Consider the following 21,203-nt stretch of genomic DNA (forward strand, 5'->3'; position numbering starts at 1 on the left):
GAGCAAATAGCAAATGCCTCTTACAGGAAGAGTGGTCATTCATATACCTTGCCCTTCAAAAGATCCTGAATAGGCCTTGTCATCTAGAAAAGCCTTGCTTCCTTGTTAAACGTTCTTTAAAAGATGGAAAAAGGGACTGCCTACTAAATGTTTTCTAAACTGTGCAGCAGGGTCAGATAGGTGTGTTTGGAGGGGGCTTGAAGGTTATTTAAGTTCGGGGCCAACTTTTAGAGAGTACCCAATTAGAAGTATTTATTAAAATAAAATAAATAAAAGGAAGCATCGGCCCTGGCCAGGTAGCCCAGTTGGGTGGAGCATTGTCCCGATACGCCAAGGTTGTGCATTAGACCCTGATCAGGGCACATACTGAATCAACCAATGAATGCACTGATAAGTGGCACGGCAAATCGGTGTCTCTAAAAATCGATAAAAGAAAAAAAATCCACAACAAATTACTTTAGCCTTAAGATTTAGCCCCTTACTTCTGAATTCTTTTTAGGTGATGTATCATTTATCACAGCTGCTGATATAGAAATGCAGCCCTTTCCCAACTAGAAAGTTCTATCACAAGGTGCCACTCCCAGCATTCACAGGGGCTGCATAAGTGCCATTAGTTTTGTGGAAAATCTGCTTCTGCTGAAACCTCTCAACCCAAATTGTCATTTGTTCTATAGTCTTGTGTCTTGTATGGTTTTCCATGATTTAAATGCTTGAACAAAGAATTTTTTAAACATTTTATCTGAGTTTTTCCCAAACAAATGTGAAAATGCAACATTGTGAAATTAAAAATTTAAAGACCCTTCTTTATCCTGGTAATAACATAATTGGTTGTTAAAGTACCTGGAGAACTCATTGCTGTATACAAGGAATCAAGCAATCGTCTCAGGTTTTAATGCGTTCGAATTTATCATTTGCAAGGCAGCTCTGTTGTTTTTTGCCTTCTGCAGAGTAGGCACAGCGAATGTCGGAAAGCACGCGAAAGCCCAGTTTCCTCTCCGCCTTTTACAGGTCGCATTTGTTTGTGTGAGCAGATGGACAGCGTGGTCTTGGTTTTGACCTTTTTGTTTGCATGTGCTCTGTGCTGTTTGCGTACCCAGAGCGAGGACGTTTGCACCAGCAGTCGGACGCTCTGCGGGGCCGCTGCTCTGAGCCTCAGCCTGCTCACCAGGGAACAGGCTGTCATGCTCACCAGAGGGTGGCAACGAGGATGCCCAGGCAGTGGGCACATGGACCACTCTTGTGTATCTGCTCCGACCCCTGGGGCAATCTCACCCCAAGAAAAAGAACAAAAAGACCCTAAAATGTTGTTACTTAAAGCAGAAGTTTTTCCAAGGGTAGATTTCCCACATTTCACTTCACTACGTCTGGATATTTCCCACAGACTCGGTAGCAAATGGAGGAGCCGTTGCTCTGTCGTCTAGCAGCTTAGCTTGCAGCAGCACTGTGGAGAATTTCATCTTCCAAGTGGGCCTTCATGTCACTGTCTTTGCTTTTATTAAATTGGCTGTTTGAACCTGCCGGCTCCTGGTGTCTAGTGCCTTTGGGATATGGAAAGGCCATAAGGTTACTGCCAAGTGATCACGGCCCTCCCTGCGGATCTTGTTACCTTACAGAAAATCCATTCTGGAATTACAAGTGGTTTTTCTTTGCTTTTGATCATTTAAGAACTTTCTGGACAGTGAATACCCTAAGGGCTGCTCCAAGTCTCTGTTCAAAGATACCTCCCCTTGAACCCCCCCCACAAGAATACTTGCTTTGCTCTGAGAGGCTGCTTTCTCTACTGGGGAGAAATGTTTTTACGAGTCAGTCCCTTTTCTGTTTCCGTTTGTGACATAATTGGTACCTTGTTAGTATTTTCATGAAGACAAGCCTGTTGCCCACATCACTCCGTTCCATTCCTGGTTCTTTCTCTCCACATCACTTGTCAACATCTGGCATTCCATATGTCCCCTAGGGGCTGAGGGAGGGGTCTGTAGGGTTCAATCCTGAGTCCCCTGAGCCTAGAACAGTGACTGACACAGAGTGAGTGCTCAACAAATATTTGAGTAAATGAAGACACCGGTTTAAGTTAGAGTTAACAATATTATATTTTTACTTCTGTGGGTGAGGAGGATGTTGTCTTTTCGCTTTCTATCAGTTTGTTTCCTGCACAGTTAAATACGCAGCCCTGTAGAGTCACCCGAGGCTGCTTTTGTGGCCTCAGCACGACAAAGCTGGATACTTTTCAGTCCACCACGCGGGCCTCTCACAGGTGCTTACAAGTGGTTGCCCAGGTGTTGCCTGGAAACCCGAAACCAGCCCCTGGCCCGCTCGTGATTAAATGAGGGCTCCTGGTCGCTCCGCAGACGCTATCAAGTGTAAGTGCTCAAGAGACAAAGAGAGGGATTTTTGTTTTCCCCGGCTTTGGTATTTCGAGTACAATATTATTGCATGACAGTTTCTCAAGCTGTATCCTGTTTTGTAATGTTTTGAAAACTGGGGAGAACACTCACCAAACAGGCCTTGAACTTACACAGAAGTGCGATAGTTTCTGGGAACGGTTTTAATCCATTCCCTCGCTCCACAGCAATGTCTTTATTTTAGCGTGCCTCTCTGAAATTACTTATGTCATTGACAAATTTGGGGTATAATACTGTAGTGCTTTCATCTTTAAAGAAACACAGATTTTTTATTTTTTTTTTTTAGTAATTAACAGCCAAGCTATATAGAGAAGACTTCTTCCCTCAGAACTGTATCCAAGCCTGACAGTGCAGTGAACCTTAATTTTTCCTTCTAGCTTAAGAAATGGGGGTGGGGGAGGTAGAAGGAATAAGCTCTTCATTCCCCCTCCCTCCCTTTTGTAAAGCACTTCATTCCACTGGGTACCCTTGATTTGAATACACCCCTTTGTCTCACTGAGCATCAGTTTCCATCTGTCACATGAGTGCCCTCATCCATCTAAGAAATTCTATGACCGAGTAACATCAGTATTGCTAGTAACTTAGGTGTTAGAAACCAAATGATGGATTAGCCGTTGGAGACACTCAAGTGACCTTGGGCAGGTGGGAATCTACTAGGTAATTTCATTATGCCTTTTTATAAAAACACTTTTATGGTTTTTCTTTTTAGTCTGATCTTAAAAGCCATCTTCTAGAGTTGAAGTTTTAATTTAATGAACAAAAAGTTCAAGAGGGGAAAATTTACTGAAGGATGCCCCCTTATGTAATCATTTAGGTATGAAAGAAAGACAAATAGCTAAATAAATGTGTCTATAGGTAACATCACCCCCCCTCCCCCATGTGGGAGAAGATGGGAATTATGTTACAGGTGTTGGTTGTGGCCCAGGATGGGTGAAAGATGTTGATAAATGCCACATCTACTTGCCCTAAAGACTGTCAGTCTTAAATCACTACAAAGACTTATAAGTGGCTATAGTTTAGGGGTTACTTCAGTCCCTCACAAGTAGGGTTGATGTTCGGGTCCATTTGAGGAAGAGCATTGATGAGACAGCCAACCTATTGACTTATCTAAATAATACACCAAGATTCAGACCCTTTCCCTTGGAGAGAGTGAGGTGGTCCACGGTGAATGAATGGTTCTCTCGTTGTGACTAAGCCACTAATGGGAATATTAAATTATTTTACCCATTTAACCTCTTTAATGAAAATCCTTTAGGTGTTTTCTCAAAGATTGACTCCTCCCCAGTTTGGCTTAATATAGCAACCCCTAAATGGGTCTACACTCATATGTTCTAGAGCTCAATGTCCCTGTAGTATATGAAAGGACACCTTGATAACTTCCAGAAGATATATTCTCTGGGCTTAACTTTTACAGCTTTTTAGCCTATCGATGGAGTCTTATTTCTGAGTAGTATATTTTGAATTTTTTCCAACTATGTTTGCCGGCTTCTTACCTCCAGTGTTAACACATTGTATGCGGGAAACGTATTTATGTGTTTTACGTTGACTGGTGGTAGAGCGCGTGATAAAAACTACCCGCAAACAATGTGTTAACAATGCATGCATTAAGTTATTTTAGTGAAAACTGATATGTGCTAGATTTAATTAATTGGCTAAACTGATTGCTTTAATGTGTCTTAACATGGACTTGTAGTATTCAACTGACACCAAACAGCAGACTGTTTTCCTGCTGTATTAGTTTGCTAGGGCTGCCATTCTAAAATATCACAGAATAGGTAACATGAACAACAGAAATTTGTTTATTTTATTTTTATTATTTTTTAAATTTAATATTCAAAAAGTATTTTTATTGATTTTGAGAGAGAAAGGAAGGGAGAAGGAGAGAGAGAAACATCGAAGTGGGAGGGAAACAGATTGGATCAGCTGCCTCCTGCATGCCCCCTACCAGGGACTGAGCCTGAAACCTGGGCATGTGCTCTGACCCAGAATCGAACTGGTGACCTTTAGGTACACGAGATGACACTCAACTAATTGAGCCACATTGGCCACAGCCAGAAATTTATTTTCTCACAATCTGGAGGCTGAAAAGTCCAAGATCAAGGTGTCTTCACATGTAATTTCTCTGAGGTCTCTCGCTCTTTGGCTTGCCGATGGCTGCCTTCTCCACATGGTATTTCCATCATGCTTATGCATCCCTGGAAGGCACCAGGACTCTGAGTCCTAATATCCTTTTTAATTTTTATTTTTAATGTTTTTTTATTGATTTTAGAGAGAGGAAGGGAGAGGGAGAGAGAGATAGAAACATCAATGATGAGAGTCATTGATCGGCTCCTTCCTGCACGCCCCGCACTGGGGATCGAGCCCGAAATCCAGGCTTGTGCCCTGACTGGGAATTGAACCGAGATCTCCTGGATCCTAGGTCAGTGCTCAACCTCTGAGCTACACCGGCCGGGCCTAATACCCTTTTTTAAGAACACCAGTCAGATTGGATTCTGGCCCACCCTAATGGCCTTATTTTAACTTAATCACCTCTTTAAAAGCGCTGTCTTTATATACAGTTAGATTCTGGTGTGCTGAGGTTAGAGCTTCAACACATGGATTTGGAGGGGACACAGTTCAGCCCATAACACCTGCCTTCATGAGTGGCCAGCTGAAAAGTCAGGCTTGGGACCAACAAGCCTTAGTGGAAGGGAACCGTGAGGCAATCTAACCAGGCGCCTGCCCCTACCCGGAGGCTCTTCTGCCTAAACACTGGGAGGTCTGGGGAGTTTCTCTCTAAAAGGAAGCGGCTTCCAGTGCCCTGCTGTGTCCCCAGCACTGCCTCTGGAACTGCCTGGAACAGACTTGCCTCCTTCTTCCACACAGCAGCCCTCTAAATATTTGAAAACATTTATCATGTCTTTCCTTTCATCTTTTCTTTAGGCAAAACATCTCCAGAGAAAGTAAGCTGTCTCACAGTAACAGAAAAACACCAGGTCTTATATATATTTCAAATATGAATGTGCATGGTGGAAGCTTGCCAAGCCTAGCTGGGTTTCAGTTTCACCATTCCTGCTCTTTAAGACTAGTTTCCTCCTCAAACTCGATAGCTTCACACCAGGAATGATTTTTGTACCAAAAGAATTGGTTCGAAGAGACAAGTGCATTGGTGCAAAATATGTACAAGGGAACCCTGACCAAGGATGCTGGTAAACGAGCCAAAGCCAAATAGGATGGAAAAATTGTCAATCTATGTTGATATGTCTTCTCATGCTGGAAATATCACCCACCCTTTGGGTACTTCACTCACCATGATGTGAGCTCATAGCCTTACCCGGTAACAGTAGCTAGAAATAAGAATAAGAGAATTCCCACTTTCCAAATGATTGTTCACTGCTGATCCTGAGCAGAGCCAGGGCTGGCACTCTGCAGCCAGCCTCCTGCGGGGCCCCTTATATGAACCGAGTCCCCGAGATTAAACTCAGGCTCCGTAGCCTCACTGTCTAAAGCCAGCGAGTGAACTTTCTACAGAAATGCAACGTTTTCCCTCGTGCTTGTCAAGTCTGGGCCCCAAACCTCCCCCAGTTGTGTTCATTTGCATTCAGCGTTCCGCACAGGGTTCAGTCATTGTCATCTCCATCTGCCTGTTACCACTGGAATCCGATGCTTTCCGAGCCTTGCTCCCTGGGACAGCCAGAGTCCTGTCCAGGTCCTGTAGGGACGAGTCCCACGGGAGTCCATTTCTTCAACATGCCGGGGTCTCGTGGCCACTCTCAACCCACCAACGCACATGCCTCACCTCGGGGAAGTGACTCCCTTCTTTATTCTCTTTGGAATTACCGTTATTCAGATTTTAGACCTTCTAGAATGGGCCTGCTTAAAACTTTTTTCCTATGTTTTATCCCTTTGTATTTGGCTGTGTTTTGGGAAAATGTCCTCAAGACTGGATCTCATATTGTTACTACGTATATATGTTGCTGTGTGTTTTTTGTTACTATATTTTTAATTTCTAAGAACTATTTCTTTGTCGTCGTTTTATCTATTCTTTTTTGAAGTATCCTGGTTTTTTTATTGGCTCCAATATCTTTTATCTGTCTGAGGATTTCTCTGCATAGTCTCTTTAAAAGTTGGTGGGAAAGAATAATGGACTTGAATATGTTAACTCCAATTAGGAGACAATGAGAAGACAGCTGTACCGATCGAATCCGTGAATGGGAATTTAATTCCTTGCCACTTAGGAATTCGTCTGTAGTCAGACCATGTACCTTTATGTAGCAGCTGCACCAAGGGAGGACTCCTGCGTGGGCACCTCAGGGACTGGGCCGTGGGAGGGCTTATTAAAGGATTAGGGTTGATGCTCCTGAGAAAACAGGGACCAACTCTAGATTGGACGCTGAAGAAGTCTGGGCAATTCTGTGATTGGGTACCCTGGTCATTTCTCTCCAGGAGTCAAGGAGATTAAATTGTCATTGGGAAAGAAGTAGCAGAAAGGGAGGGGAGGTGTTCAGCTTTGTTTGTAGGTTCAGAGCTGTGCTCTGGCCATACGTGGCTGTCGAACACTAGAGATATGGCTAATCCTATTAATTCTATTAATCCACCTTGGGATTCGAAGGCTTAGTACAAAAAAAGAATATAAAATTAATAATTTTTCCCATTGCACCCATGTCGACATAACATTACAGATGTATTGGGAGAAAATCAAATATATTAAAATTAACCACAGTGTCTTTTATTCTTTTCAATGTGACTACTAGAAAATTTGAAGTCAAGTGTGGCTTGCTCAGGGGCTCACATTATATATATAATTGGTGGAGAGCTGTGGATGTAGTGGGGTTGAGTCACTAGGTACCATTTCTTCCAGGTCTGTCCCTGCAGCTGGCCCCTCCTTCCCACTCCTTTTGGTTAAGACTTCAGGCAAATGATTATTTCTCTCTCTTCTGGAGAAGCGAGCCGATTCTCAGGTTGATTCCTTCCAGCACAAATGATGCTTCTCTTACTAGGATGCATTTCTGAAAAATTGATGATAAAGGGGACATGCTTGCTTTTTATGAAGTATTTTTCAAAGGCTTCTTTAAGATGAGGCTTACCTATATTTAAAGCAGTGTTGTCAACCTTCTTTCCATGATCGCTCCCCTACAGGATCTTCTGAGACTTTTTTGTCCTAATTGCCCCCCTTAAAATGTTAATAGCACAGACAGACTGAATTCGGTTTATGTTATACATCTGCCTCTGTCCTTCATACATAAAGAGTTAACTTTTTGTAAGCTTCCTCCCAGGAACCGGTTGCCCACAGTAAGAATGCATGATTTACAGGGCTCACAAGGATGTGTTAAAACTGGCATTTTCAGCCACTGATGGAGTGAATGATACAATTTTTCTGGGACAGCAAATTTCTGATGTGTTTAGAGCCTTAAGACTTTTTGTGGATGTTGTAATTCTCGCTTCTGACAGTCTTTCTTAAGTGCAAAGATTTTGGCCTTATTACTTATAATAACACAATACTAGGAAAGCCAAGTAACGTGGAAATGGTTAAGTGAAAGAATGAGTCATTAAAAACTCAATAAAAGGACGCAAGATTTAAAATAAGCCTAATGGCTAACATGCATTCTGCTTCTAGAATATGCTCAGTCGTGCTGGCGTTAACTTGCATTCGCACCCAGAACAGCATTGGCGTGGGTGGCAAGTTTATTCTCCCATCAGCCGAAGCCCAGAGACACTTGCCCCCGGCCACACAGCTATCGGGAGAACCCGAACCAGAAGCCAGCGTTTCAGACTTGGGAACCCTCTTCGACCACCCCAGAGACAGGTGTTCAGAGCCCTAAGACGAACAGAGCACCGGGACCAGGGCACTCAGGGTAGACCTGATTCCTGATCATGTTTCTCACCCGGTCTGGTAGGAAAGCGTGTTTTCTTATTGCATAATCTTAGTATGATTGCACTTTGACTTTGATCTGATTTCAGCTTGCTAACAGTGATGTCCGTGATTGGAGAGTTCAAGATTATGGTTTAGATGTCCGTGATTAGAGAGTTCAAGATTATGGCCTTGCATTTTTTATAGAAACTGGGGAGACAGCTCTGAGGTTCAGGTCCTACGGTGCTGGGCGCCCTGGACGAACCAGGGCCAGGTGTTGTCCAGTGTGCTTCAGTCTCACTGTAAAAGTGACAGAAGGTGGTTTGGATGATTTGTAAAATGTAGGGAAATGCTGAGACAGAAATTGCCCATAATTTCACTATGGTTGGCTTTTTTTTCTCTCTGAGCTCTTTTTATCTCAGCTTCACATATATATGCATTTTAAAAAGCAAAATTGGGATTAGATGGAATATATAATTTTATCCTGCTTTTACCCTGAACAAAGAGGTGTGGGTTTATAAATCAGTGTGGGCGTTTTCCTTGTCGTGAATGCTTCAGACATGTTTTTGTCAAATGTTCCACTGAAGAGTTAGATATACCACTTTCCTACCATCGGGACACTTAGGTTCTTAAATATTCCGCGTCCCGAGCAGTAGACATTCTCATACATAAACCTCTACCTCTCCTTTGGCATATGTCGTAGATATAGATTTGCCAAATCAGAGAATCCAAAATGGTGGACTTGGTAAAGGGAAAAATAATACTCATTTTACGACACTTGTATTAGTTGGATTGTGTCTTTAAATATTTATTTTCCCCTTGCTTTCTTTAACTTGTCTTGTTCAGTGATTTTTAAGTCCCTCTCTAGCTCTTCTATTGTATCACAACAGTCCCTTTGAGGAACTGGTCTTCCGATTATTTGTCTTGAGGATTTTGAGTGGAAATCTCTATGTCTGTATAAACATGTCCAATTCAACTGGACCGTAAAATTTAGTTAGCTGGTGTTTGAGTTTGTAGCACAGGGACAGAGACCTGAAAATATGCTGAGCCCAGGAGAGCCTGCCCATCCTGTGCCATTTAGATGTTATTTAGATTCAGTGTACACATTCATCTCCTCACTCAGTTTTCCAGTTTGCAGCAGTTTTTAACCCAACCTCAGATTATCTTAAAGCATTTTGAAGGATTAACAGTGGCTTAGACGCTCCCTTAGTTAGATTTCACCTGCACTTCTCTAGCCCAAGAAGAGAAACCACTGGGTTTGGGTTTTTTCCTCCAAGTGTAATGCCAGGTTGTAAAAAACGAAAGGAGGGGCGATGGGGACGGCTGGGTTGGTGTGTGAGTCCTTTCTCCAGTTCCCTGGTTCTCACATTTGGGTTAGATACTCAAGCCTCCTTGGAGGAAGTTAGTGAACCTTGTATCAGTGCTAATTCTGGTTCACTGGTCCCTGCCCCCTCCTGTGGCGCAGCTAAGCAAGGTCACAGTCAGTGGGGGCACTCATAAATTGAACATGTGTATTTCACAGGTGGCACCAAATGAAAGCCATGTGCTGTCCCCAACAGCTGGTGTTGAGAAATTTAGAACTGAGACCTCAGACCCTGGAGGTAGCCAGGGCTCCTGGAACGACTCTGGGAGGGGTGTGGGCTTCACCTGGGGACACAGTGTGCGTGCTGATCCCCACGCTTGGGAAGGCTACATCAGTTAGTTAATGGTCACAGATGCCGCCCCCAGAGTCAGCTTTATCCGTGGTGAGCACAGCCAGGACTCTACAGGGCTGGGGCTGGGGGTAGAGTGGGGCGAGGAAAGGAATGCGGAGCTGCCCTCCCCCGTTGGCTACGGGACTGCAGAGGGACCATTAGCACCAGCCGCATTTCTCATTGTGATGGAAGCAGCCTGTGAGCCCAAGTTAAGACTACTCTGTGGAAGACAAAAGGCTAGGAAGCTGCTAAGTGGCTCGCCCTGAGAATCAGCTCCCGGGCGGCAGGACCAGGAGCATCACTCCCTGTTCCCATGCGGACATAGGGCCAGGCTGGTCATTTGCCCCCAGGCTGGGCATTTGCCGGAACAGAAGAGGGAAATCAGGTCTGTGGAGAAGATGAAGCTCATTTTTGTAACAAGGTCAGAATGCTGGCAACACCGCCTTGGAAACTCTGCTCAGTTTAGACCAGAATATGGTGCGTAGGGCCCCCTGGTGGCCGGAAGGAGCAACTATGTGCTGTGCTTTTTCTTGATATCCCCCCCACCACCGATGGGTGGGGGTCCACCCCATGTCCCCCACCCTCCGCCCTGCCGCCAAGAAGTAATGAACAAGATCTGCACGGTCTCAATAAAAGAGAAATCGAAAAACTTTTCTTTTGTTTGCTTAGAGGAAGAGCCCCCCCCCCCCATGGGGTCAGACAGACAAGGCATGAAGTGATAAATAGGAAAAGTATGGAAAGACGGAAGTGGACCCGGGGGGCCTACCTGGACCTACCCTAACGGGACTGACATACGAGAGAGTGTGTCAAAATCATGAGCACACACCAGCTCGTTTATCACTTACCTTGTGTCTTTATATAGAACAAACCTGAAGTTCCAGGGAGAAGGAATTTAAGAACTCATGGCTGCCCGCCCTGGCCAGGTGGCTCAGTTGGCTGGAGTGTGGTTCATTACACCAAGAGGTTGCGGGTTCGATACCAGGTCTGCGTGTGTATGGGAGGAAACCAATTCACGTTTCTCTCTCTCTCAAATCAATAAAAACATATTTTCCGGTGAGGATTTAAAAAACAAAACAAAAACTTAGGGCTTCCTGAAATGTTCTGAATTTTTAACAGGTTCTGACTGATTTTCATGCTGTGTGCTCAGATATTAGAGGTGTGATACTGTGTGTATGTCAGAATGTGGCACTGTTTGATCTAAAGGTTTAGCTTTTACCATTAAAAAAAACCCCACAGACTTAATGCTCAAGTATATGGGCTTTTTCAAGTTGTCTTGATCAAGTGTTGAAGACACACAGTTTGCCTTTGTAACTCTCGAAGAGTTTAGGCAACAGGACACCTGAGAGCTGCCAGCCCTCAGATCAGTGCAACGTGTGTGTCAAACAGATGGCGAAAACATAAAATAATACTACAGGTGCTAAAAAGGAGCCGTGTTTTGCACCTCATCAGCTTTTAAACAAACGTAAGGATACAGAACCCTATTAAAAAATGGCAGTAGAATTTTAATATCTGTGCGGCTGTTTCCTTAACGTAATAATATTAAAAGCCTAGATACAGAATGAGATCGGTGCCAGGAGTGAAGTCATGGTTTAGATAAAAATGCTGCTGACTCTGGGTCTTAGGCATCCCAGCGACTTTTAAACCCTCCCCGGGTCCCTCTGCAGAGCCTCGCTGACCGCTGACGGGCCAGCTGCAGGGAGGGCTGCGCTCCTCCCCAACGAGACACACGCCACTGCGGTCCCCGGGCGGCGAGGGCGGGGCCAGGCCCCAGGCGGCGGGCCGGGGCGGGTCGGCCTATAACTGCCCGGGAAAGGCATCCTCGCCGCTTTGTGCTGCAGCTCCCCGGGCACCTGGGGTTCTTCCTGCTCCTCTGAGGGCGGCTTGGCACTTGGTTCTCTCTGATCACAGCAAGACTGCCCGGTGTGGGCAAGACCCGGGCCAGGACCGGCCGCCCTGCCCAGCCGGAGGAGCTGGTAACTATGCTGAGGATCATCACAATCTCAGGTAAGGCGGAGTGGCAGGTGGACTGCGTGCTTGCTTCCCTCCAGCCTGCGTTTGGGTGGGGACCTGGGGTCAGTGGAGGGACATACAGATTGGCGTCTGATTCTCTCAGTGTGCTGACTTTTTGATCAGAAGAGCCTTCTCTCTGTGGCTCAGTGAGACCCAAACAGACCTGAGGCTTTCATTTGGCCAGTGCAGGAAATCTTCCCGCTGTGCCTAGGGGTAGACCTTGAAAGTTATTTTGTTAGGGACTGTCCCCCTTCCCCCTTGTGGAGAGGGAGGGCCCCGCACCCGCCGAATCGACTCATGTTAGATTGGGGTGAATTTCCAAATGGGTTGTGACAGTCTAATCACTTGCTGTGGTCATAAAATATTATTTTCCTGTTTTGGAGAAATTGCATTGTTTGCATGTTGACCTGCTTATCGGGAACTTGCAAGGAAGGGTACACAGTACACTGGCGATTTAGGGGACAGAAGTGTTAGCACTGGTTTAAATGGGGGTCTTAGTAAATCCACGGTTACTGTAAAATCGGTGGCCAGCAGGTAACAGCATCTAGGCAATGAATGTTTGTTTCTTAAGCTTGCTTTCTAGAAGTCTGGCTGAGTATGAATTATATATTTAATACCTAACCTCCAGCAAATAAATTACATATATCAAACTTGTGGAATGTGCTTGTAGCTCCTCTAACCTGGTTTTTATCATGTTGTGGCTCCTTAGGAACCTGCCTGTTTTCCTCTCTCCCATTTCCCGCCATCAAAACGAAACTCCGTTTGCTAGTTTAGATTTAAAGGCCAGGTCTTTATATATTTGAGATCGTAGCTCACCAAAGCTCCATAGTTTCTTTAAAGCACAGTATAGAAAAATTCCTAGGACTTAAATTTTTTCTCATAATTGCTTCTGCAAAGCTTTGTCCTCTTATAGAATTTTAAGTGAATGTGAAAGTTTAGCCAAACTAAAAATATCTCTCACTTCCTATAGATTAGCTTGTTTACTTTGAGATTTCCTTAAAATTCCTTCTCCAAGTTAACTTGACTAGACTTTCTATCATTTATCTGGCACGAAAATTTACATGGTACCTAGAAGTTATTATTAAATAGACTATACAAAATTTAAAAATTAAAAACACAAAACGCTCCACTTTTTCCAGATCATTACTTTCTCTATGAATGAAATACACAAATGCCCAACCCTGAGAGATGCTGCCTTGGGAGTGTGGTTTGTGGGTGTCACGACTGGGGGTGGGACTTCTCCCATCAAAACTTTTTTCTGGGTGCTTTTTGTGTATACAGCCTGGCCTTTATTATATTCACTGTTTGGTTAGTTTATCATATGCTGAGTTTCTTGTGGGGAAAAAAAGGTGGTCCTTTTTAGCACCAATTAGGAGTTAAACTTAGAAAACTTGAGGGGGGCTTTACAGATTGGTTCAGGTGATCCCAGTGGAATCCTATGTGATCGAAGCAATTGAAAGGACTCTAATTTTTCAGGCAACCTCAAGTAACTGGTCCTATTGCTTTCTGACTTCTACTTCGGTTATAATGGGGAATGTGACAAAATTTAGTACTTTTTCCTGGTAATAAAGAAGTGCACAGAAACTCTTAACTCCAAAAATTGTAACAGCACATAAACATTTCATAGTGGAAAAGGGGAATTTCAACTTTTTTTTTTTTTTTTTGGTCTGCAAGTTTTCCTGATAAGATTTACAGCCAGTTGTGTTTAAATAGTTGATCAGAATCTTAAAAGCAATGAAGATTTTTCTAATTGGCACTCAGGGTTAATTAAATATCAGGTTACTCACCTACACGTGAGCGTTAGTGGAGCCCTCTTTAGTGCTGCGTTATGCAAGGAGCATTTCAGTTGCACAATTAGTAGCAAGGGGAGAGAATGATGACATTTTTGCAGAATTACTTAGGAGCAAGCTTCCATTTTTGAAAGCAGGGAAAAGCTGCGGCTGATGGAACTGACCCTCCCCTTCCTGACCCCCACCCCATACACACCCCACTGAAATGGGGGCAGCAGGACTTCATTATGAAATGACTGATCATTCACATTACATGCTATTGAGTAAGTGATTTGATATGATTATCAAAGAGGTATCCTCTCCCTCACCCACCCCCGTATCAGTGGTGTGCCACCAAAAAAAAAAAGACCCGTAGAGGACCATGAGGAATTAGGGCGACATCCTTCTTTGAATCTAAAGTAAACGGGGGAAAAAAGACTCCTCCAGCTTTCACGCAGGGACTAGATTATTTATAATGCATTTCTCTATGTAAGTCATTTTATAAGATGAAATAAAACCCCTTCACAAGGTTGCTTTCATCTGCTGTGGAGGCAGATTAGTTGTCAAGAAACTTGTGGGACATGAAATTGATACCCTCACAACTGGTAGAGTAAGAACTGCCACTTACCGAGTGCCCACCGTGTGGCCATTCCTGTTCCTCACAATAACCCTGCAGAAGGGCTGTTTCACTCCTTTTTATCCCGGAAACTTTCTCTAGGTCCACGGCTACCTTGCACAGGACCCTTTCTCATGGTGTAGGATGCACACCATTGAACGTCCTGTGAGGCCAGGGGGTGACCTGTGTGCTCCTGGAGTGGGTTTCGCTTATCTGAGTTTTAATCCCAGCTAAACATCTCCCCTTGGAGGTTCTGTGGTAATGAGCCCTGGAACAAGGGGAGTTGGGTGTGTAGGATATAAGGGATGGATTCAGAATGTGGAGAATTCCTGGAAGCATTCCAGGGCAATGCTGCAACTCATAGGGGAAAGTTAACCAGTTCCAGATGTCACCGCAAGCCGTCCCGCTGTGCCTGGGGAATGGAGAGCACTGGTTACACTAAACTCAAAAATTAAATGATTGAGATAGTAAAAAAAATGGAAAAAAGAAAAAAATTTAAATGAATTAGTCCTGGCTGGTGTGGCTCAATGGAGAGCATCAGCTTTCTCACTGAAGGGCCTCAAGTTTGATTCTTGGTCAAGGGCACATACTTGGGCTGCAGGTTCGATCCCTGGCCCCGGTCCGAGAGTGTGTGGGAGGCAGCCAATCAGTGTGTCTCACATCGATCTTTCTCTCTTTCTCTCTCTCCCCCCCTTCCCTCCCTTCCACTCTCTCTAAAAATCAATGGAAAAAATATCCTCTGGTAAGGATTAACAACAACAAGAAAGTTAAACGAGTGAAAGCATCTTGTATGTACATTATTTTTAAAATCATTTCTCCCTTCCAAGTAATGTTTTCAGCGTATGGACAGTCTCACAGGCATATTAGCATCTTCTCCCAGGAAAAGGGAATCGAAATGTATGGTGTCTGGGGTGATGCTCTTTGAAGAAGCCACTCATTGATGTCGCTTCCACTCACGGTTGATGAGAGGTCACACAAACCAGGTACCAGGCAAGACTGTTGGGCGCGGTGCCCATGAGTGCGTGGACCGTGGCAATACCATAGTATTTCCTGCCCTTTTAGGTGGCCGTGGGGTGGGGAGAGGACCAGTGACCGGCAGGGACAGTGTGAAGAGGGAACTGTCTGCCAGCTCTGCCTCCTGGAGGTGTTTCTAGTTGACACACTGACCGGCCCCCTTCCCAAAATTTCCTGCCATCTTTGATGCCTGGTGAGAGTGTGGCGTTTGCAGCTGAGCCACGGCCTCAGTGAGTGAGCACCGAGTTTGGACTTTAGGGGCAAATGAGAGACCTGCTGGATTAATAGGCTTCTTCTACATGGCCAGATAATTCAAAGGCCCACGGGAGTGAGAATTATATGCTGTGTCAGAGAGGCCCATTCTAAAATCAGTTGTTCCCATGGAAGGCTTTTTGGGTGCCGAGAAAGGGCATGCCTAAATCGGTGACGCTTAGGTGACCAAGCTGTTTTGTCTTCCTCTCCCTGTCCAACCAGACAAACCCAAGGCAGATAATGATTCTGCTAGGAGCCGGGGTGTTAAATTATAGAGGGGGGTTGATGTCATTTAAAAGTACAGTTGGTAGTAAAACGTTTGTAAGTGCGATGATGAATGGACTGTGCTTTGCTGACTCTGGACGGGCGAACTCTGGCCTGCCGTTCCCAGAAATTACCAGCCTCCTGTCACTCGCCTGCTCCCTTCACTCCGAGTAGCCAGACCTGCTGGCTTGGTTCTCTCCTACCTGTGGCCCACATCTTTGTGTGTGTTTTTCAATCCTCACCAGAGGATATGTTTGTATTGATTTTGAGAGAGAGAGAGAGAGAGAAATATCAATGTGAGAGAGAAACATCAATCAGTTGCCTCCCATACTTGCCCCGACCAGGGATCGAACCTGCAACCTAGGTCCGTGCGCTCGACTGGGAATCGAACCCCGTAGCCTTTTGGTGCACAGGATGATGCTCCAACCAGCTGGGCACCCCGCCAGGGACGTGCCCCACGTCTTTTAGGCTGTCCTTTTTACTCCATTTGCTCGCGGAGCTATGATCTCTAACTCATTCAGAACCCGTGTGCAGGCAGCACATAGTAATACCTTAAAAAGGTTCCTGCGAAGCACAAGCTGGGAATATGAGTGAGGAGGATGATGGCTGCTGGGCCGTCTCTGCCTCCAGCCGGAGCCTGGGAAATGTGAGCTGCTTTGGTGTACATTTAGGCTGGGAAGGTGAGGAAGGAATTTAGCAGAGAAAAGAGGGCCGCAGCCGTGTTTGATCCACACTGAGTCCAAAACGGGGTGCAGAGTCTAGATCTTTACATGGTGCAGAGAGAGGCGAGGGGGTGTCTGTGCCCCGTTTTTCCCCCTTGAAATGTTTATGTTGGAAGCCACAGAGGTAGAAATAGGTGCGATGAGGCATCGCCTTTCAGAATTGGAAAGCACCCGGCGCTCTGTGTCTCCGCAGGGTCCTCTGGGCCTGAAGACCTGGGAAAGCGGGCTTCCCGCCGGGACGGCAGGCTGTTCGATGCTGCCCTCTTCTGTTCAAAACGATCAGGGCTTCGCACCAGGATTTCCGACGCGTGTGACAGTGACAGAATTGGACCAATGCAGAGTGTTAACCACGGGGGCCATAAAAATAAAATGCGCGGCCATTATGTCAAATAGTAATAGTAATTATCTCTGGACATTGTCTTTATGAGTTATGCCCCATTCTCTGTATTTTAAAATGTCCTATAATTTATATAGAGTCTTTTGGGAATTGGTAAAAAGAATTAAAAATAAATAGTTGTGTTCTGAAGGAAACAGTGAAGAAAAGAGACCCAGTATAGCTTTTGTTGTATTATTATTACAGATGGCCAATTGGTAGTTCATCTTCCTGAGTGACCTTTGCAGGAAGTACTGGAGGTGCCCCTCCAGGTGAGGGCACTAAGACCAGAAACGCCAGGGAGTTTTGGCCAAGGGCCCGGTGCTATAGGTGGTGCAGCTGAAACTGAAACGGCAGCCTGTCTCCAGGACGCCTGCGCTTTAAACTCCTTCCCTTCTGCCTGACCTCTTATCTTGGGGTGGGGGTGGGTGGGGGGAGAGTAGTTTTTCTGTCATTCACCACATTGATAACAGTTATATTATGTTATGTAATGTGAGGCAAAGACCCAGTGTCCTGAAATCACGGGCAAATTGTCACCCTCTCCATTGTAGTCTATATTTTTATTTTCTGCTCCTGTTTACTCTTCTGAGTGATTTAAAAAAATAATAATAACCTCAAAGTTACAGAAAGTTGCAAAAATAAAAACAGTCTGGGAAACATCCATGTTCAGCTATTGTTAACATTTACCTCATGTGCTTCATTATTTACTATGTTGGAAAAAAACAAAAACCAAAACCAGCGTGAGATAAAATGTTCTGAACCATTGGAGGTGAGTTATGTACATCACGGTCCTTTACTCCCAAATTCTTCACGTGTTTAGGACTAGAGATATTCCCTTTCACAGTCACAGTTCAGTTACTAGTGTCATATATTTACACTGTTGCTCTTAAATAACCTACTATCCTTATTCCAGTTTTACGGGTGAATCTAACAGTGTCCTTTTTAACACTGCCCCTTGCACTACAAGGTCTCTCCTTGGGTCAGGTGTTCGTTACATTCTTTAGCATCTTTTTAATCTGGAACATTTCCATAGCCCGTGTCTTTTAAAGCATTGCCATGTTCAAAGCATATAGTTCTCTCCCCATTTCTACCACATTCCTTATTTTGTGTTTGTTTTCTCCTGACTCAATTCGGGTTACGCATTCTTAGCCACGAGTCTGACCCTCTCAGGGTATGGCACCCAATGTCCGTCTGTCCCTCACAGATTGTTGTTGAATTCTTGCCCTTTTTTCCTCCCCTGTATAATTAGGTTTTCCCCACCCTTTCTATATTAAGCATGTAAATATTCTATCCTTACCTTCCCCCTTACCCCCATTTAGTGCCCAGTGATTCTTGCTTTACCCAGTCTTTATGTGATGGTTGCAAAAATGATGGTCAGGTGACCTTTTGAATCTGTGAGTGAGGGAATAGGATATATATGTCCTTTCTTTTTCTTTTTTAAAGCATGACTGTAATCATGAAAAAAACAAAAAAAGCTTTTTACACCGAAATGGAATTTAATGATATATATGTCCTTTCTTTTTCTTTTTTAAAGCATGACTGTAATCATGAAAAAAACAAAAAAAGCTTTTTACACTGAAATGGAATTTAAATTGATCTCCACATCAGACATATAGCAATTTTCCCATCTAAGGGTGGGAGTTGACATGTCTAAATACTTTTTCTAGTCATAAGCAGCACTGACAAATTATAAAAAGCTATAATGATTTATAAAAAAAATAAGAATTTTAACACTGAAAAATGTGGAATTAATTTTTCTTTAAAATGATAAACTTTGTGTTTTGCTCTCCTGAGAGCCAGTGCCCACCAGGGATGCCACACACCTACTCTAGATGGCACTGGCCAAGTCACATGACCATTTAAAAAAGTAGACTTTCTTTTTTTAGAGCCATTTTAAGTTCACAGCAAAAACGAGTGGGAAGTACAGAGAGCTCCTGTATGTTCTCTGCTAGCCTCTCCCACTCTCCATACCCCCACCAGAGTGGTACAGTCGTTACAGCTGATGAACCTGCACTGACACATCTTTATCGCCCAAAGCCCATGGTTTACAGTAGGGGTCACTGTTGGTGGTGTACATTTTATGGGCTTTATAGTATCATGCAAAGTAGTTTTGCCTCCCTAACTGACCCTCTGTGCCCTGCCTGGCCATCCTTCCCTCCCGCCTCCCCTGGCAACACTGATCTTTTTTACTGTCTCCAGTTTTTGTTTTTTCCAGAATGCCATGTAGTTGGAATCACACAGCATGTAACCTTTTCAGATGGGTTCTCTCCCTTATAATAAACATTTGAAGGTTCCTCCCTGTTTGTTCATGGCCCAATAGCTCTTTTTCTTTTAAGTGCTTGGTAATATTCCGTCGCTGGGTGTGCACCGTAATTGAGCCATTCACCTAAGGAAGGACTTCTGGGTTGCCACCAAGTTTTGCAGTTATAAATAAAGCTGCTATAATCATTTGCGTGCATTTTTGTGCCGACATCAGTTTTCAGCTCATTTGGGTAAATACCAAGGAGTGTCACTGCTGAGTCTGGGCTAGGAGTATGTTTCGTTTCATAAGACACTGCCAGCTGTCTCCAGAGTGTCTGTGCCCTTTTGCGTTCCCCGCAGACAGCCGTTTTTGAAGTCGGCCTATCCCCTCTGCAGACCGGTCCGAGGGACCAAGTGCGCTCCACCTTCGAGCTCCAAGGCTGCTCTAAGGCTGCAAATGATAACTTTGTAACGAGAACGTGCGCGGGGCCCCAGTTCTTGTGCGAATGCTCGAGAAACTAAAGCCCTGGCTCCTAACAGAAGCGTGCGCAGATTGCCTGCGGGGCGGGGCGGGGCGGGGCGGGGCGGGGCGGTGCGGGGCGGTGCGGGGCGGTGCGGGGTTTGCAGGGGAACTTACAGCTCTGCTCGCAGAGGGCGTGGGCCGGTGCTGCATCATGCTCCGCTTCTGTGGCGCGGGTGAGAGGCGGGTCAGGGGGCCAGCAGCCGTAAGGGCTCGCTAGCTGCGGGGCCCCTAGCCGGGCCTGGCTGTCAGCCCCGCGTGCGCTTGGAGAGGGACCCCCTGGGTGCCCCCCGGCCTCCTGCGGATTTCCCTCTGTGACGCGCCTGGCGGCCCCCAGGGGGCGCCCTCGTCAGCGGCGCGGCCCACCGGCCGCCCCCAGTCTCCCCCCAGCGATGGGGCAGCGATGGGGGGGCCGGGAGAAGGCCGAGCCCCCCCGGCCCCTGTGAAGCAGCCCCTGCCGGGTGGCAGCGGGCACCATGTCCTGGTGGAGCAGCCTCTGCTGTGAGTAGCGCGTCCCCGTCGGGGGTTCACCCGGGGCCCGGCGGGCGGGGCGGCTTTGAGGGCCACTGGCCGCTGGGTTGAGTGGTGGGAGCAGAGCTGGAAAATGCTACGTCTCAAAAAAATTTGTTTTAAAAAATCACAAGGCTTTAGCAAGGGCCGGAAACATGCTCTCCCTGCAGAGCCTGGAGGTGAGCAAAACGGGATGTGGGACAGGATGGGGCAGGCCACTCTTCGGGGTGCCACGGGGGGTGAGTGCAGACTGAGAGGTGGAACCCAGGCTCCAGTGCGGCAGCCACGTGATGGCAGGGGTTTGGGGCAGGATGCCAACTGTAATGCACACCTGTGCCATCATGGTTGGCTTCTATGTTGGAACCTAACTGAAGCCGAGGCTGCCAGGCTGGGTGGTTTAGAAGGCTGCCCTGTAGGTCCTGCAGCTATCCAGCTATCCGAGATGTGTGCCAGCCTCCTGAGGTGATCAAAGTGGTATTTTAGGAAGCACGGTGTGTCCTAAGGTCTGTGCAGATTCCCCTCGGGTGCAGAAGGCAGGTGGAGCTGAAATCAGGGCCAAGTTCCCTTTGTCCAGCCTTTGCCCGAAGCACGGAGGCGCCGTCTGGGCCTGCAGGGGCCCATCGGGAAGAGCGTTCTGACAAGTCACTCCTAGGATTACCTAGGCCAAAAGAGACGACAGACCAGTTGACGGCATTTAAATTTTCTGTGATCCTATATACTTTCTGTGCGTGTGTGCTCAGCCCATATATCAGTCTATATGAAGAGAACATCGGGATCTTGCTAAGCTACCCCGCTTCAGCAATAGCTTTTCTGTCCGCCACTTGGCAGCTGTTCATCTTTGTTTCCCTAGTTTTGACCATAAACATTCCCATCATCCCAGAATTTAAGAAAAAGTGTTGCAAATTGAAACAGGGATTTAGGAGCACCGAAGGAAAAAGGGGGAAGGGGGAAGGATGGTGTGAATAACACCTATTTTCTCCCACGATGTC

At 45.7% G+C, this 21,203-nt stretch overlaps 1 protein-coding gene across 3 annotated transcripts in view; it reads left to right on the forward strand.

Annotated features, from left to right (window-relative positions):
- AKAP12 (A-kinase anchoring protein 12) overlaps nt 1-21,203 on the forward strand; it is a 73,107-nt gene that overhangs the window by 42,279 nt on the left and 9,625 nt on the right. The window contains exon 1 of one of the 3 annotated variants that reach the window (XM_016211553.2): nt 11,729-11,927. The exons of the other annotated variants lie outside the window; for them this stretch is intronic. Coding sequence (XP_016067039.2) covers nt 11,903-11,927 — 25 coding nt within the window. The 5' untranslated portion in view covers nt 11,729-11,902. Of the gene's footprint in view, nt 1-11,728; nt 11,928-21,203 lie in introns of those variants that run through there. 3 annotated transcript variants of the gene reach the window in all.

This window comes from Miniopterus natalensis, chromosome 5 (genome assembly GCF_054644295.1).
Source record: "Miniopterus natalensis isolate mMinNat1 chromosome 5, mMinNat1.hap1, whole genome shotgun sequence".
NCBI classification, from domain to species: Eukaryota; Metazoa; Chordata; class Mammalia; order Chiroptera; family Miniopteridae; genus Miniopterus; species Miniopterus natalensis.